Source organism: Myotis yumanensis, unplaced genomic scaffold (genome assembly GCF_028538775.1).
Source record: "Myotis yumanensis isolate MYYU_CA2020_CCGP unplaced genomic scaffold, mMyoYum1.0.hap1 SCAF_4, whole genome shotgun sequence".
In the NCBI taxonomy this organism is placed as follows: domain Eukaryota; kingdom Metazoa; phylum Chordata; class Mammalia; order Chiroptera; family Vespertilionidae; genus Myotis; species Myotis yumanensis.
The window spans coordinates 6,709,803-6,736,957 of NW_027223755.1; the positions used below are offsets into that span (position 1 = coordinate 6,709,803).

At 46.6% G+C, this 27,155-nt stretch overlaps 1 protein-coding gene across 2 annotated transcripts in view; it reads left to right on the forward strand.

Moving 5' to 3' along the window:
• Window positions 1-25,271, forward strand: part of LIFR (LIF receptor subunit alpha) — a 73,284-nt gene extending 48,013 nt beyond the window's left edge. For both annotated transcript variants that reach the window (XM_070411807.1, XM_070411806.1), the window contains exons 10-20: window positions 315-460; window positions 1,643-1,805; window positions 4,014-4,084; window positions 5,900-6,113; window positions 8,553-8,732; window positions 10,275-10,376; window positions 11,132-11,299; window positions 15,208-15,369; window positions 15,990-16,083; window positions 17,940-18,018; window positions 18,387-25,271. In XM_070411807.1, coding sequence (XP_070267908.1) covers window positions 315-460; window positions 1,643-1,805; window positions 4,014-4,084; window positions 5,900-6,113; window positions 8,553-8,732; window positions 10,275-10,376; window positions 11,132-11,299; window positions 15,208-15,369; window positions 15,990-16,083; window positions 17,940-18,018; window positions 18,387-19,010 — 2,003 coding nt within the window. In that variant the 3' untranslated portion in view covers window positions 19,011-25,271. The remainder of the gene's footprint in view (window positions 1-314; window positions 461-1,642; window positions 1,806-4,013; window positions 4,085-5,899; window positions 6,114-8,552; window positions 8,733-10,274; window positions 10,377-11,131; window positions 11,300-15,207; window positions 15,370-15,989; window positions 16,084-17,939; window positions 18,019-18,386) is intronic.
• Window positions 25,272-27,155: the final 1,884 nt, after the last annotated feature.

The following is a 27,155-nucleotide window of genomic DNA, read 5'->3' on the forward strand; positions in this document are numbered from 1 at the left end:
CGTCTGTCCTCCTGTTCATTTTCTTTCTTTTGGTTTGTCGTCCCCCCCCACATAAGTCAGGGGTTCCTTGCAGGTAGAGACGATGCTCTGACCACCTTTTAGTATTCCTGACACCAGTTCAGGAACCTGAGCGAGGTCGGTTGGCACGTGGTCGGCAGTGGAGCAGCGAGGTTTGCGTATTTCACAAACACTGAGCAGAATATTGTTGATCGGCACTAACAGTACCTCTCTTGGTCTTTATTGTCCTTGATTCTCATTTGTCATGTTAGAAAATAGCTGTTAAAGTCATTAATCTTTAAAAATTGTATTTACAGTTCACCCCCATACTCCTACCTCAGTCAGAGTGAAGGATATTAATTCAACAGCTGTTACACTTTCCTGGCATTTACCAGGCAACTTTGCAAAGATTAAACTGTTATGTCAAGTTGAAATTAACAAAGCTAATTCAGTACAGGAATTGGTGAGTAAGACTCTCCTGCAAACTTCCTTAGAGGTTATTATCGATAAAATACTTCATTTTCAAAAATAACTAAGTAAGTTTATATGCATAAGCTCTGAGTATTGATTACAGAGATTTGCTAAGGACCACGGTATTATGTATGAATGTAATGACAGCATTGTGTGTGGCACTTGGAAACAACTATAACACTGGCTATTGCGGAGCATAAGTTTGACTTTTGCTCAGATTGTTTCTGGGTCTAGTGTAGCGCCTGGCGTGTAGCTGGTGCTCAACAAATTTGTGAATTAGCCAGTGGCTTCTGCTGTAACCTTTAGCATCAGATAATGGACTAATTGGCACCAGAGAGAAGATGTGATTTTAAAACCACTAAGTGCAGCTGCAGGAGCAAGTTATAATCGGTTATTATAAGTCACAACATGACTTCTTAATACATTTTAAATACTTAGGTTGACTTTTATACGGCACCACCTTGTAATTGGTGGTAACGTCCAAAATAAATGATATCATACTTAAAAATTCATTTGGAAACTTACTAATGATCTCTAGACTGTCTTCAGTTGCACTGCAAGCCGTAACTCTGAAAGCTCCTTTGGAGTAAGTAACCGGGAGATCCCAGGCTTCCCCTGGGTGTGCAGATCCTTGAATTTGTTTTGGATGGCTTCTTTTTAATTTTATTTAGTTTAAATATTTGTTGAATAGTCTGCAGGTTAAGCACCAGACTAGAGGTGCTAAGTGCCATGTTGAAAAACGGGGCTAAGCCGAAGCATGCTTCCAGAAGCTTCCAAATACGCCTGAATGATATGTGCAACCCTCAAGGTCACCTTAAACCACCCAAGTATATTAAGGTTTACTGCATCACCACTAGCCGTTGATTTACCAAACTTATGTTCTCCTCTCTGCATAATTTAACCGACCATTATTCATTAGATTCAATATTTGGGTACAAGACACCTCCGTTTTGTTTATTGCTATTGCAGAGCTTAATTTCACTGATTTGGCATTTATGTAAGAATTAAAATATGATAGGGGATGATCTTAGAGAGGCAAACTCATGTGGCTGTTCAGTCAATCGGTTACAAATTTGGGAGGCTTTCTTATTTTTAAAAAGTATGTGTACATGTGTGTATATGTATTCATACACAGGTGATATTTCATGTGCTCCTATTGTTTGTTTTCTAATAGCGGACTGTCACAATCAAAGGAGTAGACAATTCAAATTACCTCATTGCTGTGGACAAGTTAAGTCCGTACACTGTGTATGCTTTTCGGATTCGTTGTTCCAGTGAAACTTTCTGGAAATGGAGCAAGTGGAGCAATGAAAAACAATATTTAACCACAGAAGCCAGTAAGTTAACAGAGAGATTTATGGTTAATTATTACTATGGACCCTGACATGCTACAACTGCTTTTAGAGAAAAATGTCACCAAAGTGACTGAAAACAGGAGAGTGGGTAGACAGATTGTGTAATTGTATAATGCCTGCTGGTAACATATTATACAGACGTTTTGAATGATGGTCTTTAAGGTTTCGTGATGATATGGGAAATGCTGGGCATGTGCTGTGTGCAAGGACCAGGCTACCCTCCCTGCAGGTCATGTCTGTGTTAGAGTGATGGGTAGGAAACCACACTTGGAACCATGGGTATATCGTGGCAAGATTCTTCTCACACACTCTCCTCCTTTTCATGATCTAGATTGCCTTTTTTAGTAAAAACAAGTGTTAATGGAGAGAATTTGTTGGAATTTTTATTGCTGACCTAGGCCTGAGAAATGGCTGGGGCTAAGGTCTCCAACTTTAGTTTCCACAGCTACACCTAGAGCAGCATAAGCTATGCAATCAGGTGACTGGTTTTCTGACTATGATCCCCAAAGACAGAATAAGATTCAACCTCTGAACCCCAGTTGCCGGCTTTAAAACAGAAAATAGAAACAGGTGTGGTTTTCAGGAATCATGCATCAAAAGATAGCACATTCTTTATTTGCATTTTGTAATAGAGGGAGTATAAAACTCCTCCTCCAAAACTGAACAAACAGTAAAACAAAGAGTGATGGTTGTTCATCGGATGTTGTGTCTCCACACGAAGACTGAGAGAGGAGAGGGGCTTTGCAGTGTGTAAGACTTACTTGGATCATCAGAATCGAATCCATGAGTCCAGAGTAGGGGTCCTCAAACTTTTTAAACGGGGCCAGTTCACTGTCCCTCAGACTGTTGGAGGGCCGGACTATAGTTAAAAAAAAAAACTATGAACAAATTCCTATGCACACTGCACATATCTTATTTTGAAGTAAAAAAACAAAACGGGAACAAATACAATATTTGTATTTGCATGTGGCCCGCGGGCCGTAGTTTGAGGACCCCTGGTCCAGAGCATCTATTGCTGTGTGACCAGTTACCCCACAACACTCTGCTTTCAAGCAGCAAACATTTCCTGTCTCACAGTGAGTGAGCGTCCTGGTCAGAGACTCCGGAGCAGCTTCGCTGAGCATCTCTCCTGAGACCACTCACCCCGTGGGTGGGGGCCTCGGGCTTGATGGGGGCCAGAGGGTCTGCTCCAGGCGGTCCTCTCACAGGGCTGCGGGCAGGAGCCTGCGTTCCTCCCACAGGGCTGCTGGTGTCCGCCGAGGTGGCAGCCGGCTGCCCTGGACTTAGTGGTCATCGAGAGAACAAGGCCGCCTCCACAACCTCCTTATGACCTGGCCGCAGGAGGGACATACCTTCACGTCTGCCCTTCCCTGTTGGTCACACAAGCCAGCCCTGATACGGTGTGGGAGGGGAGGGACCCACAGGGCAGGAACAGCCCCCACAGGCAAAGCTTTGTCTTCTGTTGATGAGCTGTTGCAGCCGGAAGGGCAGGAGCATTTTTTTTATGCTTCATTGCGGTGAAGCCATTCATCACTTGACAAATACCTGTTGCGTCCCCCACCCACCGTGTGTCAGGAATTGTTCTGGTCTCCATGGACAGAGCAGCAATAGAACAGCAGTCTCTGCCCGTGGGATCTAGAGGGTTGAGATTTAGAAATCATTATTTTTATTGTATATTAGTATGCCGGGTGGTAGTGAGTGCCACAGGGAAAAATACAACCTCGGAAGGGGGCCGGGGAATGAAGACGGGGTGGTGGGGAGGGGAGTTGCCATCTTAAATAGGGTGGCTGGGCGGGACCTCGGGAACAAGGTGACCCTGGGTGAGTGAGCCAGCCTGGTGGTTTCTCAAGGGGAGGGAGGGCGAGAAAGTCAGGGAGCCCGGGCAGGCGTCCTCTGCAGGTCTGAAAGCAGCCAGGAAGCCAGTGTGTGGCCACGGCCGACTGGACAGAGGAGGACTCTACCCGGCACTGACAGCCGTGAGGGGGGTTGTTACCATGCGAAGGGGCCTGGTGTTTTGTTGGCGTTGAGAGCATTTCCTTCTTCATTTTCAAGTGGAAGCCACTGAGTGTGCTTCCCATGCTTACTGAGAATTCCAGAAGCCTAGAAAATTTCAAGCACCACCATCTCAATTATTGACATCAGCTGACGTAGTAGCATCCTCACATACTAACTTTTCCGTCTCTTTCCTAGTTCCTTCCAAGGGACCGGACACCTGGAGAGAGTGGCGCTCTGACGGGAAGAATTTAATAATATATTGGAAGGTAACTGTCTCGTGTTTCCTTGAATATTTATGTGACTTGGTTATGGTAAACCACCTGACTTCCACAGGGTCCCGGGGCATCGGGGAGCCAGGCAGGATTCCTCAGGCCTGCTGAGGACGTAGCCAGGCTCCTAGCCCCCGACTCCTCCTCGCGGCTGCACCCCCGCCACTTTAGTGAGGGTCTCAGATCTCGGCGTTCTGTGCTGTGACCTTACGAGGCCTGTAAGAGACCTGAGGGTTTCATGGATTCAGTCCCTCTCACTCTAGTCAGAAACAAAGCCAGACGCGACAAGTTAGAGTCCTGACTATTGTGTTGCTTTTTTTTTTTTCTTTGATGAATAGGAAATCAATTTTTAAAATAGATTTTTTATGTAATTTGTTTCCCTTAAATAAATTGTGTCATAATAATGACAGGTAAACTAGTTTTGTAAAATTTTAGATAAAATACGAATTGCATTCTGTTTTACTGTTTTTCCCTAGTAGAGCGGACATTTTTGTTGCTATAGTTTTTATCTGATTTATGGACATTAAAAACACAAACAATTGTTTTCCTACACCAGATTTCCTAACCAGATTCCTTTAAATAGTGAATTTTGTTGTGGAAAGGAGAACAAGATTATTTTTGCAAAACCTTGACATCACTTCAGCTTTGAGGGGTGAGGCCTGAGCGTAGAAGTCCCTTTGCTCTGAGACCGTCTGGGTGGGACTTACGTCCCCTTAGCCACCGCGGCGGCCTGTCAGGTCTCACAGTCATGGTAGTGATTGCCCAAGTTACTCCAGTGTGGGCGAAGTTCGGAAAATTGTTCAAACTAGATGACTGTTTAACCGAGGATTAAAAATGTTGAAGTGATTCAGACTGACTGCAGCCACGAGGTTAATTGTTCTGCCATATTTGGCTGGAAATTACGTTGTTTGGGACATGTTGAGGTTTCTAAACATGTGTCACTGGGCTGTCCGAGGGGAGCCCAGTGGGTGGTGGTGGGAAGTAAGGCTCTGACTCGGTGAGAGATGATGGGCACAGCAGTTAATAAACAGCAGGACAAGAATTAAACTCCTTTGCGCAGCCCCGTATAAGTGGGATCCCTGGGGAGGTATGCAGGTGGAAAGGGGCGGGTGGGACCGGGGAGGTGGCAGCATATACAGCCAGCAAAGCAGGCAGAGCCAGCGGAGGAGACAGAAGGTCCGAGGGCCGGGTGGCCAGAAGGAAACAGCATACATTTTCTGTAATGAGCATGTACCACCTTAAAGTGAGAAAACAGTGAATGTTTAAAAAGCCACAATGTCATACTTGTTAATGTTTTGATTTTATATAGAGCAATGCTTCTTGGAACTTTGTGGTTTGCTTCTGAAAAATGTGAGGTTAAATAGGTTTTTTTAAATTATATTTTTATTGATTTCAGAGAGGAAGGGAGAGGGAGAGAGAGAAACATCAGTGATGAGAGAGAATCATTGAGCGGCTGCCTCCTGCATGCCCCTACTGGGGGCTGAGCCTGCAGCCCAGACATGTGCCCTGAGCAGGAATGGAACCATGACCTCCTGGTTCATAGATCCGCACTCAACCCCTGAGCCACGCTGGCTGGGCTGAATGTTGTTTTTCATGTACTTAATGTTTACAGTTTTGTGTGATCGTACTGCTCACAGCACTCGTTCTCCTTCCATTTCACCCTCCTGGTTTGCCCAGGTCTCCGTGGATGTTACACTGTTCGTAACAGCATCATTTCTGACATTATCGTGTCGTGATAGTGTAGTGTTCAGGTTGGACTCGATGGTCAGTTTTTCAGGGCTTTGTCATAAATTATTTTTCTGTTTTTCATAGCCTTTACCCATTAATGAAGCTAATGGGAAAATACTCTTCTATAACGTATCCTGTTCGTCGGAGGAGAAAACACAGTCCCTCTCGGAGATCCCTGACCCTCAACACAAGGCAGAAATACAACTGGACAAACATGACTACATCATCAGTGTGGTGGCAAAAAACTCGGCGGGCTCATCGCCGCCTTCCAGAATAGCCAGCATGGAAATTCCGAACGGTGAGTGCGTCGGGAGTGTGATGCCCGAGAACGGAAACGGCAGCGAAGTATTTGGAAGGGGTGGCTTGCTCTCGTCCTGCTGCCGGCATAGGAGGAGGAACAGACGGGAATACTGCTCACTGAGACCCCAGTCATGAGTCTCACCTTGACGCATCTGTGGATGGACAGGAACTATACTGTGCCTGTTACTCTAACGCAGTGGTCGGCAAACTCATTAGTCAACAGAGCCAAATATCAACAGTACAGCGATTGAAATTTCTTTTGAGAGTCAAATTTTTTAAACTTAAACTATATAGGTTGGTACATTGTTATTAACTTAATTGGGGTACTCCTAAGGTTTAGGAAGAGCCACACTCGAGGGGCCAAAGAGCCACAGTTTGTCGACCACTGCTCTAACGCATCATGTTGGAGGGGTACAGTTGTGGGTGTTACTCTTCGGAAGAAATGCTTTAACTGTTTATTCAGATACCGTTTTTTATTTACCTCCCCAACACCACGGGAGTTGATTCTATGTCAGCTAGGCTATTTCCTGTCAGGCAGGAAAAGATAATCAGTGTGAATATGTTTTTATTGTTTTCAGAGAGAAGAAGGGAGAGGGGGAGATAGAACCATCAATGAGAAACGTCATTTGGCTGCCTCCTGCATGCCCCTGACTGGGGACTGTGCTTGAGACCCGGGCATGTGCCTTGGCCAGGAGTTGAACCCTCTTGGTGCCATGGGCCAAAGCTCAACCACTGAGCCACACCAGCCAAGCAAAAGATACTCAGTTTAAATGGCAGCTTTGTTGATAAGACATTCTTTTAATAGGAATCCCTTATTGATAAGTCTCAATCAGACCTTCAGTATAAACTTATAAAAAATTTGGTGTAATTTTTAAATTGCTTAATGCCTTCCATTAAGTTTTGTGGTTCGCAGTGAGGGGGCCATTCCTCCTTAGCCGCCTCGGCAGCTTCCCGAGTGGGGAGTTCACATACCACGTCACCTCTGCTTAGAATCAGCTCCTCTTCTGAGTCACCCCACCCCCGCTGTTCTGCCCCAATATGGGGCATCTTTCTCTGACCACCCACTCCCGAAGGAAGACAGATGGGTCCAGGCAGGGCCCTCTCAGTATCCTTTCACTTCTGGCTTGAGGCAGTCTTACCACTTGTTACTGAACTGGTTCTGTGTTTGAGTGGATCCTGGGGAATGAGAAGGAGGGAAAGGGGAGCAAAGCACATTTCAGAGACACAAACACCCACCAGGTCCAGTGTCGGTGCACACCTGGCTGTCCACACCCACCAGGCCCAGTGTCAGTGCACACCTGGCTGTCCACACCCACCAGGCCCAGTGTCGGTGCACACCTGCTCCACACCCACCAGGCCCAGTGTCAGTGCACACCTGGCTGTCCACACACACCTGTGCCCCGGAGAGGGTGGCAGCAGAAAAAAGAGAGAGAGGGATGTGTGAACAGCCCCGAGGCAGATGACCACTGACTTGGGTACTTCATTGCTCTCAATGATGGGCAGTAGCTGGGTTACCTTCTTATGCAGGATCGATATTGTTACCTTTTCCATGTGTCTCCAGAGGACAGTGACCTACAGAGCTCACAGCACCTGGCCCTCAGCTCTGGCTCCTGACCTCTGGGAGCAGCCTTTGTCCCCGAGGGTCCCCGAATGCAGGCCTGCGGCACAGCACCGGCCTTTCATCTCACTGAGCCAAAGCTGTTAATGCCCAGAGTCTTCTTTATTCTAAGCCAGATTGTTGCCCGTGTTCAGGAGTAGTTGCTTCATGAATGAAAATGTAGGTTTCTGCCCCTCTGTGTCCACACTGGCCATCCCATCCCACAGCTGTTCATCCCAAACCATTGCAGCAGATTCCTCCTCTCCCTGCCTAGAACCCCTGCAGCCCATGTGGGGGAGGGGGAAGTCTCCCAGGAACGAAGAGACAGGCTGGTGCAGCCACACCTGCCTCCTGCTGTGCGCTCCCTCCCTGCTCTGTGTGCTCTGCCCAGGCTGGGGTTGCAGGCTCGGCCCGGCTGCCATGGAGCTCGAACCCACAAGGGGGACGAGAGGAAGGGCGCAGCTTAGACTGCCCACTGGTGCCCTGCCCCGTCCGGCCTGCTGTCCCCTCCGGTGCCCTCACTACTCCCTCTGCCTGAGCCTTCCCGCCCTGGCCCTCCATCTTCATGTCTTGGCCCCACCACCTTGCCTCCTGATCCTACTGCTTTTTCATTCCTTTGTTTCAGCTGCTGAGTTCATCTGTATGCACAGGTGACTGCCATAGTTACAACAAAAATAGCAGCCACACTCCCACATTTTACTAACGGTTTCCCTGGCCGGAGCCCTATTCTAAAATTTCTCTGCAGGGAAGTAATTTCTCTAACTCTCGGCCACTTTCATGAGGTTTTGCCTTACGTTATTATTCGTCACATCAGCAAAATGTCCTCCTTTGTCGTTGAAGATGATCTCAAAGTAGAGCAGACAGTGGGAATGGGGAACGGGATCCTCCTCACGTGGAACTACGATCCCAACATGACCTGCGACTACGTCATTAAGTGGTGCAACACGTCGCAGCCGCAGCCCTGCCTCATGGACTGGAAGAAGGTCCCCGCCGACAGCACCGAGGCCGTCATCAAGTCGGGTGCGTGCTCTGAGGGCTCCCCGGGGGCAGGGTCGGGACAGCAGCCCGGGGGTGGCTGGTGCAGTGCAGGGACCCGTCTCTCTCCCCGCTGGGCAGGCGTGGGCTGGTCAGCTTTTCTGGAAAATGCTTTGGGGCATGTGTGTGTGAAAGGGTTCAGATCCCTCGATCTAGGAATGACTAGTCTAGGAGTTTATTCTAAGAAACAGAGCAGCACAGATTCACAGCTGAGAATGCTCACCACAGCACTATCTATTGTCGTCAACATTGAATTGAACACAGTGAGTAGGAGAAGGAGCCAGTCCTTGCACTTGTATGAAATGGAGAGTGGAGCAGCCCTGAAGCGTGCGTGGAAGGGTTAACAACACAGGAGATGCTCACGGAGGAGGCTACAGAACTATGAGGAGTGGGGCCCCACGCAGTGTCAGTGCCCGTGTTTGCCCGGGGCCCTGGTGCCAGGGTCAGGGAAATGCCGAGCCTGAAGGCCCTGCACCTGCATGACCACTTCGCCTGATGTCCATCAAGGGCACTCGGTGTGGCAGCGGGCACATGGGCGGGGCCAGCTCCCTGACCGATAACTAGCCCCACCGAGCCTCTGGTGAGCTGCCCTGGAGGCCCTGCGGCCTGGATTAGCCCCAGGGCCACTTGGTGACCTTGTCCTTGGGAATGAGTGCTCTCTCCCACCCTCGCTGTTCCTTCCGAGTAGCTGACCAGGGTTGTGTCTCTACCCAGGGGGCCTGGAACTGGCAGCCTGTGGTGGAGCCGTCTTTCCCCCGCGGCTGGCTCTCCCCTGCTCGGTGCTGGCTGTTTCCCCTCATTCCCTGTCACTGTCAGGTGGTGGGGATGAGACTCCTTTGTTAGATGACCACCTGTGGGGTCCGATCAGGTTCCGGGTCTACTTGGAAGGCAGCCAAGCTGCTTCCGGTGCAATATTGGCCAGTGCTGGCTGCACCCACCCCTTCCCTGGGCCTCCCCTCGCATTTCCCCCACAGGCAGCTCCGGGGCACCTCACACTGGTGTCTGCGCTCTCCTCCATCGTCCCCACCTGGGCCTGGAGGGTTCTCGGGAGGGATGGGGGGGGGGGGGGGGGTGGAGTGACTTGGAGAGGCACCGCTGCAGATGCCGTGCCTGGACGGGAGTGAGGCTGACACCTGGGGGGTGCGGAGGAGCGCCTTCCAGCCAGGAGGCAGATGAGCCATGGCCCTGCGGGGTGGAGAGGGTTAGGTCACTGGCCCAAGGTCACCCAGTGCGGATTCAGCCTGCCATTGCCTGGTTTTAAGGAACAAAATCAAAGCCTCGATCACCATGTTTTCCCCTCTTCAAGGTGATACGTTATAATGCTGAAGTGTTCATTACAATAAAAGTGAATTTAATTTGTTTTGTCAGTTTCCTCTCTGAATATTTACCAATTTTGAAAATATGGATGTATATCTTTTGTAATAAGAAAGCGTGTGTTTAAAATTTGCTTTGGCGGTTTCAGAGGAAGCCGTTATACGTCTGATATTTCTAAAATAGATATTCATGGCAACTGTGTCCCTCCTACAGATCAGTTTCGCCCTGGCGTGCGGTACCACTTCTTCCTGTACGGGTGCCGAAACCACGGCTACCAGTTGCTGCGCTCTGTGATTGGATATGTAGAAGAATTGGGTAAGTTAAATGGGTACGTTTTCTTAGAGGTCAAGGTAACATGAATCGACAACAGTTGGATTCTAAAAGTGGATTAAATTGGGAGGTTTATATCAAGGAAGGAAAAATAATTTGTGTGATACATTTAAAATTATGATTACTTATTCTTCATTTAGTGTTTATATTTCACAAATTTATTGTCATTGAAAAAAATCTTATTTCAAAAATACTCTACAGATTTAAACAGCTATTAACTTATGCCAGACCATCAACAAAGGGGAAAATACGAATGGAATCTATTTGAGTAGCCACTTAGAGATTTTGTGTAGGTTGCTTCCCTAGATAGCAAGTTCTACCTTTGCATGTTTGGTTGCTAGCTTCACAAGCCAAAGGGTGTGTAGTAATATCTGTGAACGTCCATGATTAAATAGGAAATAAGCTTTTCATTTGAATTGTAGCTCTTTTTAAAAAAAATGCTTTTATTGATTTCAGAGAGGAAGAGAGAGGGAGAGAGAAACATCAACGATGAGAGAGAACCATTGACCGGCTGCCTCCTGCACGCCCCCCCCTACTGGGGATCAAGCCCTCAACCGAGGCATGTGCCCTTGAAGGGAATCGAACCTGGGACCCTCAGTCCACAGGCCGACACTCTGTCCACTGAGCCAAGCCGGCTAGGGCAAGCTTAGCTCTTTTTGAGGCTGGAAACACATTGTCCGTTGATGTCTTACTCTGCGTTAGTGACCTCTCCCTCAGCTCTTGACCGTCTCCTTTTCCAGCTCCAACCGTTGCACCGAATTTCACCGTGGAGGACACGTCTGCAGATTCGATCCTCGTGAAGTGGGAAGATATACCCGTGGAGGAGCTCAGAGGCTTCCTAAGAGGATATGTGTTTTACTTTGAAAAAGGAGAGAGAGACACCTCGAAGATGAGAGGCTTGGAGTCGGGTAAGTTCATCACTAACGTGACAGCAGTGCTTCCCAGAAGTCCTTCATTCACTACAAATAACGGAGGGAGGAAAGTGCTGCTCCTTGCTTTAATGCTGGTTTCCAAAACACTCTGAAAAACGGGGAAGTGAAAATGCAGTCATTTTATGAACATGAGAATTTTAAGATCGGAAGCACATGATAAATGAAGTGTGCCGTCTTTCAGAAATTATTCAAGTTATTTATTCTGAAACCTTGGACTCTAAGCCCCATGTCTTACTAATCTGGCATGACCCATACTATAGCACAGTGATTCCCAAAGTGGGCGCTGCAGCGATCCAGGGCGGGCGGTGATGGCCACAGGTGCATTTGGGGGCATATATCTTTCTGTTTAATTGCTATTAAAATTTTTAAAAAATTAATTTCCAGGGGGCGCTGAGCAATATTTTTTCTGGAAAGGGGGTGGTAGGCCAAATAAGTTTGGGAACCACTGCTGTAGCAGCTTATGAAAGTCACTTAAAAAAACAAAACAAACAAAAAACAGTCTTCCGGAACTTATAATAACGGAGGAGGAAAACTCAGGAACCCAAAGAATAGCTTCGGAGCTTCCTTTGTTTTCTGACAAACAGCCACCCTCACAGCCACGGCCCGAATGAAGTGAGAAACTTAATGGCCTCAACTGGGGACGAGTATATCCATTAGATCTTAAAAATACAGCCAACCCTTGACACCTGGTAAGTGCATGCCCAAAGGATTTAGAGAACTCAGAACTCCCAGACTTGCAACTACAGAAATATTGATGCTGGCTTCTGGCTTTTCCCTACCTTATATTTCTGTGGGAGTCAGATGTTTCTGATTCGTAGCCACATTACTCAAGCGGATCATCCGATCCGTTGGAGGGCTTCCATTTCCCTTAATGACCTCTCCCCGGAAAGAAGCCACTTGAATTATTCAGTGCTGGTCTGACAGGTAAGAAGGGCATCGGCGCTAAGTCCCTTCCCCAGAGCAGCTGCGTTAACTGCGCCTCCCGGTCACCGAGCCTGCATTTCCTGAGCCTTCAGAGTGGCCCGTGAAGGAGGGAACCCCTAACTACCAAATTCTACGGACATCAGAGTCTGGTGCAATTTTCCTCAAATGCTCAGAAATGTTACACTTGAGCCAGTTAGAATTCTAGCAGCTAGACTTCCAGTGCGACACGGTGGATTGGTCGGTGAAATTAGAGTAAGACAGGAAAAAAACAACAACAAGAACACATGAAGCCACAGACAAAGAGCACTAGAGAGGTGGGAGAGCACCAGGAAAGAGGATTTGGACACTGGGGCTGTTGGGAGGGAGCGGTGGGATCCAGGGGGCAGTCAGCGTCACTGAGAAATCATTGCATTCATCCTGAGGGGCCAGGATCAGAGCGAATGTCGGGATGGATGTGGCCTGGACATCGGGGGTGATGGGAAATCTGCGTGAGGAGCAGTTAGAACCCAGGCCCTCCGCCAGCTTCCTGTGGCTGCTGTGAATGCCTCTCCTCCGCCTGAAGCCAAGAGGGGTGTTTTTTGGAGAAACTGAACCCAGAGCCTCCAGATGGGATGGGACGGGGAGAGGAGACACCTTAGTAACGGCACGACCCTCCCTCCTCCTCCTTCCCACCCAGCAAACAGGACGTCTCCGGGCCTGTGTTCTCAGGCACGGGATGAGAGGCGCTTCCTTTGGGAAAGGCAGATGGTTCCTGGTGGAGGACGTAACAGATGCTGATAGTCGAGGGATCGTCCCAGGGAAAAGCCTGGTCATTCCCGACCAGGAGTCAGTGAGGCCCGCCGTCCAGCGAACCCACCCACGCGCACTGGGCCTTCGTGGCCTGTTAGTGGCTCTGGAGCGGGGGCCGCCGCCGAGGGTAACCAGGGGCTGAGAAAGCTCCTCGCATGAAAGACAGGAACCAGAAGAAATCAGAGGGAACGGGTTCCAGGTGGGCAGGCAGTCATTTAAAGCAGAACAAAGCTGTCTTGGGCGTTGAGTTCTACTGTGGGTATTAGAAAGAACTAACGGAAAAATCAGAAGACTGGTCAGAACGCCCTCAGAACTAAGCTGGCCCCAGACTCTCAGCCACGCACCAGATTCTAGAGCAGTGATGGCGAACCTATGACACGCGTGTCAGAGGTGACACGCGAACTCATTTTTTTGGTTGATTTTTCTTTGTTAAATGGCATTTAAATATATAAAATAAATATCAAAAATATAAGTCTTTGTTTTACTATGGTTGCAAATATCAAAAAATTTCTATAGGTGACACGGCACCAGAGTTAAGTTAGGGTTTTTTAAAATGCTGACACGCCGAGCTCAAAAGGTTCGCCATCACTGTTCTAGAAGGTATCACAGCTGTGTCTTCAAAATGCCAAGTGAAAATTATTTTCAGCCTGAAATTCTGTACTCGGCTGTCTACCAACCAGTATGCGAGCAGAATGGAGGCATTTTTAGACATGCAGGCCCGCACGCTTCCTTCCCGCACGCACCCTCTCTCAGGAAGCCGCCACACCCGTGTACCCGTGAGGATGTAGTGGGGCGGGGAGTCCAGTCCAGGGCAGAGGCTCTGGGAGGAGTGGCCTGGGGGGCAGCAGACGGAAGCGGGGAGGCCAGTAGAGGGTTGGGGAAGGGCCATGATCCTGGGGCTTGATTGTGTTGGACCACGTAGGAAGTTGTATTGAATATTCATTGGAGGATGTAGGAGGAATTAGGAATTGGTACAGCAAGCAAATAAGGGTAAAAAGCAGTTATAACAACAGAAAAGCAAGACAGGAAACGTCACACCAAAATGCGTCTTAGCTCTAATCCACGTTTATATGACCACAATGATGCAGACACCAGCTGTGCCAAACGCGTTGATGTTTCTGGATGAATGAGGTGGGGTTGGGGGCCGAGGGGTAGTGGTGAGAGCGAGCTAAGCGTCTACCTGTGGGACATGGGTCGATAATTCCAAAATTTAAAAATCAGGCCCTGCCCATCGAAGTTTGTTTTGAAATGGTTGGACCACAGTTTTCTGCGTGGTCCAACACAACCAATATCCAAGGAACCTGGTAACATGATTTTGAAGTGGGTGTGGGTGGGGGGTGGGGGGAAGGAGCTGGCAGGGAACTGCTGTGTTTTGGTTCTTAGCTCTATAGTATGATTTAATTTTTTAAAACTAGTGTCTTGTGTTGTTTTGGTTGAAATTTAAAAAGTGATAGTTTAAACAGTTTTTTTCTTTTTCCCTTTGTTTTTACTATTGACGCTGTTACAGATGTCCCCATGTTTCCCCTCTGCCCTCCTCCACTCAGCCCCGCCCCCTCCCTCCGGCCATCACCACACTGTTGTCTGTGTCTGTGGGTGACGCGTCTACATATGTAGGTGAAGCCTTTTCAACAATTCTTTGCTTTTTGAAATGGCTCAGAGGCGGCCTCACTGGTGCCTCATTCGAAAGCCTCTGTTTCTGGGTGGTTTGGAGCCATCTCCACTGATTTGTACTCTCGCTGCCTCTGGTCTCAACGCACAGGCAGGACCAGAGGGAGTGACCGCTGCCCCCGCCCCGGTGGGCCTGCCCGTGGTGTTTCATGCTCTTCGCAGCAGAAAGAGAAGGACCTGTAGTTACTGCCTTCCATGTGCCGGGCGTCCTTCCGGGCAATGTGGGTGTGAGAACTTCCCACGGCCTCGCCAGATAAGGCCTGATACTCCGTTTCATGGTTGGAGATGCTCAGGTTCACAGGGTTTAAATATAAGGTCCAGCTCAGGTGGCTACTCGGCGGCAGAGGTGGAGCGAGGCCATGGCTCTGGCGGGCTCCCCGGTCCCAGGCCTGCAGAGGGGCGGCCGCTGGACTCACCTCCCGGGGACGCGGGTGCGACAGCTGCGGTACCCACGCGTTTAAAATGCACAGAGATGATCATAGTCTTCTTCACTTTAAAAACAGGTCGTTCCGACGTGAAAGTTAAGAACATCACTGACATCTCCCAGAAGACCCTGCGGATCGCTGACCTTCAAGGCAAAACCAGTTACCACCTGGTCCTGCGCGCCTACACGAACGGCGGCCTGGGCCCCGAGAAGGGCATGTTCGTGGTGACCAAGGAGAACTGTGAGTGTAACGTGCCGGGGAGGTGCTTCCCACACTTAAAGGCACAGTGTTTCTAGCGATTCGTGTTTATGTGGGGATCCCCTTTATTAAGTTTCCCACTGATGGCATTTTTCCAGTGGGTGCAGGGCAGGGGTAAAAGGCCCTGAGGTGGCTTCGGATTTACTCTCGTTAGTTACTTTGGAGGTCACACACTCACTTCGTAAATGACCGTGAGCTTGTGGTTCTCCGCTGGCGGGGGGGGGGGGGGGGGGGTGTCTTTTGCCACCTGGCAATGTCTGCTGGCTTCGGGGAGCTAGGGGTGAGGACCATAGCGATGCTGCTAAGCTTCCTCCCGTGTACACAGCGGCCTTCCCCCGACACAGACACACACGCGGCGAGGAAGTACCTGGCCCGCAGTGTCAATAGGGCCGAGGTTGAGAAACCCTGCTCGGAAGAGTTGAAGTGCGAGGGTAGGAACTGTTCACGTGCTCGAAGGTTGTACTTGAGTAGTTTCAGTGTTCCTGAAGCAGGCGGGACTTCTTTCTTCTCAGCTACCCACTTAAATATTTTCTGATTTAAATGTATTTTATACTCCATCCTGGAAGTGGGGGGTTTTAATATTTGCAACATTCTCTTTCCAGCCGTGGGGCTAATCATCGCCATCCTCATCCCGGTGGCCGTGGCGGTCATTGTCGGGGTGGTGACCAGTGTCCTTTGTTACCGGAAGCGAGAATGGTAATGGCACCTGCGTTTACTTTTGCTCTTTTGTGTAGTTTATGTTTAACAAATAAGTACATTTTTTCGGTTGAAGCTAGCTAGTAAAAAGAAATACTTGTTTTCGTCAGAATTAATGTTGGATCGAATGTTGGGCAAGAGTTTGGCATACGATTTAAAGGTTTAAAAATTAATAAGGTAAAAGCACAAATGTTTCCCCTGCCGTGTTTCCTGATAATTTAGAGTAATAGTATTTATATTCAAAAGAAATCTATGCAGGCTTAAATCTGACAGTAGTTTTATGCAAGATTAAATGTAGCTTAGTGGTTAAGGTCTGACTTGTCTAGTGATCTGTTTAGAAAACCTGGTCATTTATTCGTTTAATCAACGGACATGGATGCCTCCTCCCACGTGAGGATGGAAATGGTGGTAAACTAAGTAAATGTGTAGACCTAGAGCATAGGGGGCGCTGGGCATTAAACCCATAACCGCCCAGCAGATTCATGCCCACAGAGGGCGGGTACAGCAGGGTCGTGGGCGCCCTGAGAACAGCAGGAGGCCCCGTCACTGCCGGGGGCTGCCAAGGCTCCCCGTGGAGTCCATCTGGCAGAGTCCCAAAGGGTGCGGAGGGGAAAGGAGGCTCCAGGCAGAGAAAAGGACTCCTCTGAGGACCCAGGAACTGGAAGGAGGCTGACCATCTGGAGAAAGTGAGGAGAACTGTGTGTCCGGGTGAATGGCAGTAGGTGAGGTGAGGCAAGGCGAGGCGAGGCGAGGCAGAGCTCCCGGTGGTCAGCTGGCAAGGTCCACCGTGGGCTGCTCTGGGGCAAACGGTGGTGTTCATGCATCGACCGTTCTCACTGGCCTTGAAAATACCCCTGTTTATGACAAAGGCAAGACTTGATCCTAGCAATCCTGGCTTATAAATCAAAATAGTAAGGACTGAAATCTGTAGAATGCCCTGCCCTATCTTCTTAGTAATAACCACATTCTCATGACCAAACATCACTCCATAAAGCTGATTTCAGTATTTAAAAAAAAGCTAAAGGGGAGAGTTTGACTTTGACATTAGAGCATTTCAGTTTTGCATTCACAGTTTTTTTCCTGCAGCAATGTTGAATAATAAAGCCCCTTTGAATGGCTGTAAGTGGGGTATGGCACTGAGTCTTTCTTGTGTCTGTGTTTACTTTTTGCTCAAGAGGAACAGCCTTTCTCTCTCACAGTCCAGAACCTTCTCTCTCAGGCTCGCAGTCCGAGCCCTTAGGAGCAGGGAGGCTGCGCGATGCAGGTTGTGCAGTTGCGGCACAAACATTTGGTTTACGTGAGCAAGGCCTGCGCTTTGCTTTTGACCTGCTAGCACAGCCATGTTTGCATAGCCACGTTTTAATTCTGTGCTTTCCATTTTCCTAAGAGACATGAGCTATTGTAGTTCTGGGACTAGAAGTAGGTGTTTATATATTAAAAGTGGAGCCTCTCAGTGCATCCTGTGGAAAGTTCTAGTGATCACACGAAAATGATCCCACTTTTTTTAAAAAATATTTTTATTGATTTCAGAGAGGAAGGGAGAGGGAGAGAGAGACAAATATCAATGATGAGAGACAATCATTGATCAGCTGCCTCCGGCATGCCCCAGACTGGGGATCGAGCCCACAACCTGGACATGTGCCCTTGACTGAAATCGAACCCAGGAACCTCCAGTCCACAGGCCAGTGCTCTATCCATTGAGCCAAACCAGCCAGGGCTGATCCCACATTTTTATCTCATGTCCATTACAGTATTCTTGTGAAATGTCAGAGTAATCCTCATGATGTATTAACTATTGGTTGTCTAATCGCTAACCTTATAATTATTAAATATACTTAATTGTTCTTTATTTAAAGGATAAAAGAAACCTTCTACCCTGATATTCCTAATCCCGAAAACTGTAAAGCGTTACAGTTTCAGAAGGCTGTCTGTGAGGTAATCCTGTATTTATTTTACATTTATCTTTGAAGTACTGGCTTTTGGTATTTTTAGTCTTTTATGAAAATTTTTAACATGCAAATGTCATCTTAAGTCAAAGAGATGGAAAAAATAAAGGGCTCTACCATCTGCTGAATTTCTACGATAATTATTTTTAAATCATTGGTATCATACTTTTTTCTCACTGCTATTCATCGCAAGAATAACATTGATATGGAGGGACAAAATTAGCTTTGCTCCAGTAGGCACTGCAGAACGCAGAGACGGGTTTTTACAAGCAGATGTGAAAAAATAGATGCAGTAATGTGGCTGTTCATGGGAGCTTTGGTGCTGTCTTTAATCTCTGCCTTAAAATTGATTTCCAGGGAAGCAGTGCCCTGAAAACATTGGAAATGAATCCCTGTACCCCGAATAACGTCGAGGTTCTGGAAACTCGAACAGCAGTTCCTAAAATAGAGGATACAGAGATCATTTCTCCCGTGGCCGAGCGTCCCCCGGACGGCTCCGAGGCAGAGCCCGAAAGCCACCTGGCCGTGTCCTACTGTCCCCCCGTCATCGAGGAAGAAATACCGAACCCAGGAGCGGAGGAAGCCGGGGGCACTTCCCAAGTCGTGTACATCGACGTGCAGTCCATGTACCAGCCGCAGGCCAAGCCGGAGGCGGAGCAGGATTTGGACCCGGGGGCGGGGGGCGGCTACAAGCCCCAGATGCACCTCCCCGTGACCTCTGCCGGGGACGAGGCCGCCGCAGAAGGGGACTTGGAGAAAACGGCGGGTTACAGGCCTCAGGCCAATGTGAACACCTGGACCTTGGTGTCCCCGGACTCCCCCCGGTCCACGGACAGCAACAGCGACGCCGTGTCTTTCGGGAGCCCGTGCTCCATCAACTCCCGACAGTTCCTGATCCCCCCGAAGGACGAAGACTCCCCGCGATCCAATGGAGGAGGATGGTCCTTCACAAACTTTTTCCAGAACAAACCAAACGATTAACGTGTCACTGCCGTCCGCCATCCCATAAGCTCTCATGGCCGGTGCCGCCGCGTGGGCCCAGGCACCCCGGGGGGTCCTGTGAAGTGTTGTCAGCGAGGTGGGCCCCACCACGTGTGCCGCATGGCAGTGCCCTCTGCTTTCCGTGGAGTCTACACGCCACGGCAGAGTCACGCAGAGACTCAGCCCACGCAGCCCCAGGTCTGGAGCTGTTTGTGATTTGAGCCAAAGAATCCTCCCTTTCTCTCCCTCCCAGAAGTATTTCAAGCCGAACGCTGCCCGGTCCATACGTGCAAAACAAATCCCGCGGCCACCGTCCCCTGTTCTGTTGTTTATGGTTTTCACATATGGACACTTGATGGAATTGCAAGCAGGTTTGCAGGCAGAGGGAATGTCAGAGCCACAGAGGGCGTGGGTTGGCCTGACATTTACTCCATCCTGGATGAAAACCAAGCACAGATCTGAAGACCTTCAACACTTCTCCTCCGCTCTCCACAGCATTTACAGAAGTTAATGTCATTGTTTGATGTAGCGACAGCTGGTTTGTGTTTGGTTCGATCAGCGTGCTGATCGCTGTGCCTGCTGTATCATGGGTATCAATCACACAGTTTTCTCAGGGGTACAAACTTGGAACAGGAGCATGACACTGAGCAGCCCGAGTCAGAATCGTCTTTCCTGCCTCTGGAGGGATTCTCCAACCTCTCCGTTATTTTTTTAACTTTTCTGCTAGCTTCCCATGTCGCACTTGATTGCCTAGTATTTAAAATTTAAATTCCTAAGACGAGATCTAAGTTGTTATTGTTGTTTTAGTTTGGGTTATTTTTTGTTCCACAGTGTCAGTTGCATAAATCTATGAGCAAATTCAATATTACCCATAAACGTACGACTGCGGTGACTTCCTGTTTGAGACGACGACTGCGCAGGGTCTAGCGGCATTAGCTCTCTGTGCAGTCGTGACGGCTTCAGGTTCTCCTGGGTCCCCAGGCAGCAGCTCTGACATCTCGTAGCCGATGTTCCTTCTGATCACGCCTCTTAGCCGTTCCTCCCTCTTACGTGATCATCAGTCCAGACTGTTCGATCCAGTCCTCCATTTTTAAAAAGATAAACTAAAAAGATCATGCTTCTTACAGGGACAGATACTCAAGGGCTCTCTTAGGTGAAATGTCACAAGATCCATGTTTGTCGATGGGCACCACTGTGTTACAGCCGCGTGGCACGCTCCCCAGGGCAGCCTCTGCCCTTGGTGTTCACAGGTGATGTCTGGATTGGATTTGGTTCTCAGAAAAGCAGATGAAAAACTACAAAGTGTATCTTATTTTGTTCCTGCCCTCGGGTGGTCTATGTATTTTGTCTTTTGATACTTAAGAGTACTTAAAATTTTGAAATATCTTAGGTCAAGGTATGCCTGTTTTGTTTTTTTTCTCACCAGAGGTTCTGTAATGTATCTGTACATAATGCATCAGTTTGGGGTTTTTCTAGCTCATAATGTATCTTTATAAAAACCATGTAGTGGAAAAAAGCCACAGGGCGATAAAGGGCAAGATCTGTGTGGGTGCTCTGTGTGTGAATCCTGATGTTAGCTGCTGGGATTGAGCTAAGTCCTCGAGCTTCCACGATATGTGGACATGTGGAACGAAATAGAATTATGTACATAACACTAGAATATTTAAACTATGTAATAGTTCATAGAGGTTTTCATCAATGAGACAGGTATCAAAATTAGAACATCCCTAACAGAGTTAGCTTGGTTGGACTCCTGCCCTTAACGTTCACCCAAGACACTCAGACCTGGGGCTCCCGCCCCCGCCCCCCGAAAGCTCATCATCACAATACTGCTTGTCCCCAACAGGATCCTGCCTCATCCCCCACGGAAACCCACAGGTCCTTCCCTTCATCTCTTTAAGTTGGATCAGTGTTGTCTAAGGTGGGAGTTCATTGGTCTAGAGCAGTGATGGCGAACCTATGACACGCATGTCAGAGGTGACACGCGAACTCATTTTTTTGGTTGATTTTTCTTTGTTAAATGGCATTTAAATATATAAAATAAATATCAAAAATATAAGTCTTTGTTTTACTATGGTTGCAAATATCAAAAAATTTCTATATGTGACACGGCACCAGAGTTAAGTTAGGGTTTTTCAAAATGCTGACAAGCCGAGCTCAAAAGGTTCGCCATCACTGGTCTAGAGTCTAGACCAGCCGTGGGCAAACTACGGCCCGCGGGCCGGATCCGGCCCATTTGAAATGAATAAAACTAAAAAAAAAAAGACCGTACCCTTTTATGTAATGATGTTTACTTTGAATTTACATTAGTTCACACAAACACTCCATCCATGCTTTTGTTCCGGCCGTCCGGTCCAGTTTAAGAACCCATTGTGGCCCTCGAGTCAAAAAGTTTGCCCACCCCTGGTCTAGACTACACTAAACTGAGATCATGGGAAAAGGTCAGCAGAGATTGTGTGAGCTCGGTCACCGATACTGATGTATTTCAGCTGTGACCGTCTGGACCCAGTGCCCTTCTAACTAATGATCTGTTTGTCTGGCTAAGGGTGACTAGCGCTGGGGCTCCCACATCCTTTCCCTCTGTCCACAAGCTGTGTCCCCCTGTGTTGTTGAAGAATGATGCCTACACACTTCCACATCTCTCACAGCCAAGTTCAAGTCCAGCTTCCCTCATGAGGAAGGGAGACCCTGGTGGTCATTGTGACGGGATTTGTCTTGTGAGTGGACCCCTTAAGTCAACACTACTGGATATAAAAACACTCTTAGAAGACTTAGTCAGGCTTTTAACATTAGATGGACCTTTTTTTTTAACATGATGTAGTGCATGGAGTAGACCCATGTATAACAAAGGCTTAAATGTGTCGAGCTTGTAGAAGCCTGGGTTTGAGACTGAGGTCCTGAGAACCTGGATCGTTGAATTGACTGTCTGTGAGCTCAGGTGACAGAGGTGCTGTGTGCCTGCAGCTCAGACCCGGAAGCAGCCATTCACGGAAAAGTTCAAGGGCAGAAGGGTCAGCCTCACTCTCCATACCAGCATCGCTTTCCCGGCTCATGGATCTGAGGATTCCATGGAGAAGAACATGTAGTCCTAAACTTCTGCTGTGGCAAAAGCCACGCTCTTAAAACTTGTATTCTTGCAGAAAATTCGTCCTATAATTTCTTAATTGTCTTCATACCATCCACATTAAAGAACATTACTGTCCTTTCTGTATTTGAGTAATTAGATAGAGTTCAGTAAAGGAGACTAAGGAATATTTTCTTCCAAAAGGAATTTGAAGTCAATTTTATGGTATTTTGAAATTAAAGTACTCCCTACCATGTCAGTATGCAGAAAATGCTATCAGAATTTTCTACTGCTCAGGCACATGATCTGAGAAGACTTTTTGCCTGTTTATGTAAAGTAATTTTTGCTGTTTTCTGTTAAAATCTGTGTCTTTTATGAAATCTTTTACCGTGAAAGTGTAAAATTGGGCATCTCAAGAGTAACATGTGGGCTCATTAGCTAACTTCAAAGGCGAGGCACATTGTGGAAGTTTCGTGAATAATTTTTCATTGACTGAGTCCCATCCCAGACTGTGCAGTTTCTAGAGTTTTCCTGAAGGGCAGCATTATATCAAGGTGTAATGTGTAGAAGATTCAGTGCTTTAGAAGTGGCTCCACAGTTTGACATCGTGGGAAAGACTCAGGCACACGTGTCACCAGATGGCCCATTGACCCCTCACCCTAAGTGTTCCCAGTTCCTTTGTATTTGATTGGTATGCGACTTGGGACGTGTTTGTACCCACCAGCATGTGTTCCAGCAAAACAACAATTTACTGATGTGCAGCTTAATTGATTAAATAAGCACTCATTCTGTTGATAAACTATTTCTTTGCAGCATTTATGTTAAACCGGTATTTTCTGCTGAAACAAAAGTTTCATGGCACCATGCCCATCTTTTTAAAGAACATTTTTCACACAAGGATTTGTGTCCACCCTCACTGGAAATGCATCTTTTAGACATGACCTTAGAATATCATTGAAAAGTAGTTGGTTTGATGTTGGTCTGTTTCTATCTTCATGGATTACGTGCCCAGGGGATTACTGGTGCCAGTATGAGGAGTAAGAACAACAACCCGAATGTCAATGTCAGGCTTTATGGTGTGTGATAAAACTTTAGGGGATATGATTTGATCTAGAACATATCCAAATCCATTTAATGATGATACAGAGTTAGGACAGGATTCTGTTCTTTTTAACCTTAAGTAGTGCTTGTTCCTCCCTGTATGAAGAATGTTAATATCTTGGATTATAAGTGTCCTGGTTATAAAGAGTTTACCTATGCAAGACAAATTCTAACGGTGCAACACTTTAATGGAAATTAAAAGTAGTGTTTTAAGAAGGAACCCCTCTGAATGTTTTTATGTGCAAGTGCCTAGCTGAAGAACCATAGAAACAAAAAATTTAAAAGCTCTTAAGTAACTATAACTGATGGACTATTAACCAATTACAAAGCAGTAGTAACTTACATTATGTTTTGGTTGCTATAACTCAATACAGTAAAAACTACGAGATGTGAATGGAAAAATTAATATTTAATTGATAGGGGAATTGATTTTATTACACTTGTATATTTATCTCCTAAGATTGCCTTTGCAGTAGCAAATCAGAACTTTTAAAAATAAAAATAACCACATAGACCTTATGCTGCTGCACTTAAGCAAAAAATACTTTTATACCTGATTGAATTGCTCACTTAAAATTATTGAATTCCTTATATACATTTATTCTTCCCCTTTATTATGCTATTTCCATCACCATTTATCCCCCATATACCCTCTTGGACCTCCCTTATATACATTTAAAATGCACTTCCCTGTATAATTACTCCCTCTTAAATGGTTAACTTTCAGCTTCTGAACTCACTATTTTTCTTAAGCATTCCAGGGATGTATTATAAAAAACACACAAAAGATTTCTGCGTAGTAATATAATTTTTGGTTAAAATGTGAACAAGTTAGTGTTTAGGTTTGACTTTAGTATTGTGACATGTGCAACTGATCATAGAAAACAATACTGAATAATAATTTTCATAAATTTTTTCCAAATAGTCTGCCCCCAGTTTAATTCCAAATACTCTTCTCCATTACTTACGATATATCCTCCTATTTAGTTTTTTTTCCCCTACATAATGTTTAGGAAAAGTGTGGACATATTATGAATAAAAGGCAACACACAAAAAGAAATCTTACTCCGTTTGTTGTGGAAAGGTAGGTAGGATATGATGCCTGAGGTTTGTTTTTATCACATTATTTCCCCCAAAAAAGAACATGGCCTTTAAAAAAAACCGAACCATTTCAATTTAGAATCGCTTGAAAAGATTGGCCTGGGTAGAGAGAGATCCCAAATTTGAGATGGTACCATAGGAATGTTGTTACTTCTTACTCTCTTTCACTAGCTGGCCATAAGTTCTGGAAGTGGTAGGAAATCGCCGTTTCTATTTTCAAAATCGCATTATAGTGAATGACTGTTTACAAAATACACATACTGTGAACAGATATTAGTTTTTGTTTTTTATAAGGTTCTTTGTAGAATGAGTGTTTTTTCAAAAGGGATGTATGTTAAATATCTTCAATTTTTTTTTTATAAATACTAGCAGCTGTTTACTAATTTTTGTCCAGTCAGGTGTGTGCAAATGTAGCTGAAAGAGGGAGAGGCTGCAGATCTAAACCTGTTCCCTTCTTCATTTCTTGAAATGTTACCACTACCGACCTTTTGTTTCTCTCTCTCTTTTTTCTTTTTTTACCTGAATGATCAGTCATGATGTTCTGTATCTAAGATCATGCTTCGTCATATAAGGAGAAACATTTACATATGTATACAGGAAGCAAACTGCAGGTTGTCGGATATTTGTGCGACTCACTCTAACTCGCAAAATTCTGAGTCTAATGTGGAATAAAACAACTCCACTTACACAGGTAACAAGTATTTTCTGCCTTGCGAAAATTTGGAGATTATGTGGTGTTAGAATGGAAAAAAAATTGGTCATTTTATATTGTATAATTTCAGAATTTAGTTTCCATATGTTTTGGAGAACATGGTTATAGCAAGAACATAGAATATAAGTAACCTATTACTAAGAGACCTTAAATGTAAAACCTAGTACGCTTGGCTGTTAACTCTTAAAGATGTTACTTATGTCTGTTTTTAAAACATGCATGTATTTAACAATTTTATCATAGTATTGTCATGGAAAAAATAAATATATTTTCTTACAACTTACACTGACAGATGTGGCATTGTTTTGTTTTGTTTTTCTTCCTGGGTTAAGCACTTGGGAAAAGTGGCTTCTGCTTTAATACTTTTGGTTCCATCCCTTAAATTAAGAATTATAGTGGTTACAAAACAGTCGCATAGGGCAATCACTAAATTGCTATGCCATTGATATAAACCTTTGTATGCTTCATTAAATCTATATTCTATTTACCAGGGAAGCTAGCATAACAATAATCAAATAGTGGGAATCTGACATTATCAAACAAATCCTGGTCCTTAAAATATAATTTTTAATTAATTTCCTATGAGGATAAACATCAACATTTCTGGAGATTCTAGGAATACACAAAACTTTTATTGCAAGTTGTTGAATTTGGAAATATAGTCATTGACTCAGCAAAACCTCAGTCATTTTAAAGTATGAATTGATCTTAAATAGAACTTCCTAGGGGAGAAATTAAGTATTCCTACATAGCCTGGGCTTACCTAGAGCAGGGGTGGGGAACGTCCGGCCCCTGGGCCGTATAAAGACGGAGAAATAGTTGGTCTGGACCTGCGGAGGCATTAGGGGTGAGTTAATTACATGTTTGACCAAATACAGCAGGCTAATTTTTAAGTTAATAATTTTGTATAGTCCTCGAATGATGTTATAAATATCCAAATGGCCCTTGGCAGAAAAAAAGGTTCCCCACCCCTGACCTAGAGGAACTACTGAACTAAATGGGCTTGGATTTAACCGGAGGCACCTGTAGACCAATTCTAAGTTAAGGTGACAGGTGTTAGTAGTTAAGTACCCGGGCGCCCTGTAAATAACTTGTTTTCCAGGTGGTGAATTCTTAAGTCAAAACAGGTAGCACCATCGGCCCCAGAAACTTTGAAAAGGTCGGAAGAGAGGAATGATGTAATAATTTTGGAAAAGAAAATTAGAGCGGTTTGAATAATCTTTTTTATTTTTCATGTACGGTTTTCTATATCACACTAAAATGTTAGCTTACAAACCCAAGTCCTTTACAAAAGAGCTGTATAAGAATTCACTTTCCCCTGGAGTGACTAACAGTGAAACTGAATTAAAAGTATTTACTCAGTCTGCGAGGAGCAGAGAAGTTGAAGTAACCAGAGATGTCTTGAACTGATTTGGGATTAAACTGGAGCTGGTTTTATCCCAGCGTGATTAGTCTCAGATTAGAGAGACAAGGAAAGCTTTGGGCGAGGATTCTGATCATCGAAACCGTGGAGATCACGCCACAGTGAGTGCAGGGCGGGCTCTGAGCTGCTCATCCCTCTCTGCCTCCCAACCTTCCAAAGGTGAGAAAGACTTTCAAGCCTCAGCTGAGCTGTCACCTCCCCGCCAGGCCCCCGCCAGCTCATCCATCGCTGCCGCCACCGCACGTCTTCCCATGTCTCCGTCTAGACAAGTTGTCAAAGGCAGGAGCCGGGGCTTGCATTCCTGTCCTGGAGGCGCTTGCACAACCTCTCCCCCCTTCTCCTCGGCTGCTGGGTGAGCCAGGAAGCCTTGCAGAAGCGTGTCTGCAAATGGGCCTCCTAGTCCCAGATGCCCCGTGCAGGCAGCCCTCACCCTTCAGCAGTGGCCCGGAGTCCGGCTTCCTCCAGACCATTCGGCCCCGTCAGTTCCCGGGGTGGCTGATGCCGGTTTCAGGCCCAGGGCAGCTGCCGCCCCACCTGAGCTGCTGGAAGTCTCAGGGACAACATCACCTCTTACTCCCGGGGTGACCTGAGAGAAGTTACCCCACCTCTCCTTCTCCTCAGCTCTGAACCGACTTTTCCAAAGTTCAGAGGGTTCCAGGTGGAGTGAGTATTGCTCCCCACAGAACAGGTGTGCCTCCCCCAGAGAAACCTCAGCCACACCAGCTCTCTGACCAGCGCCTTGCA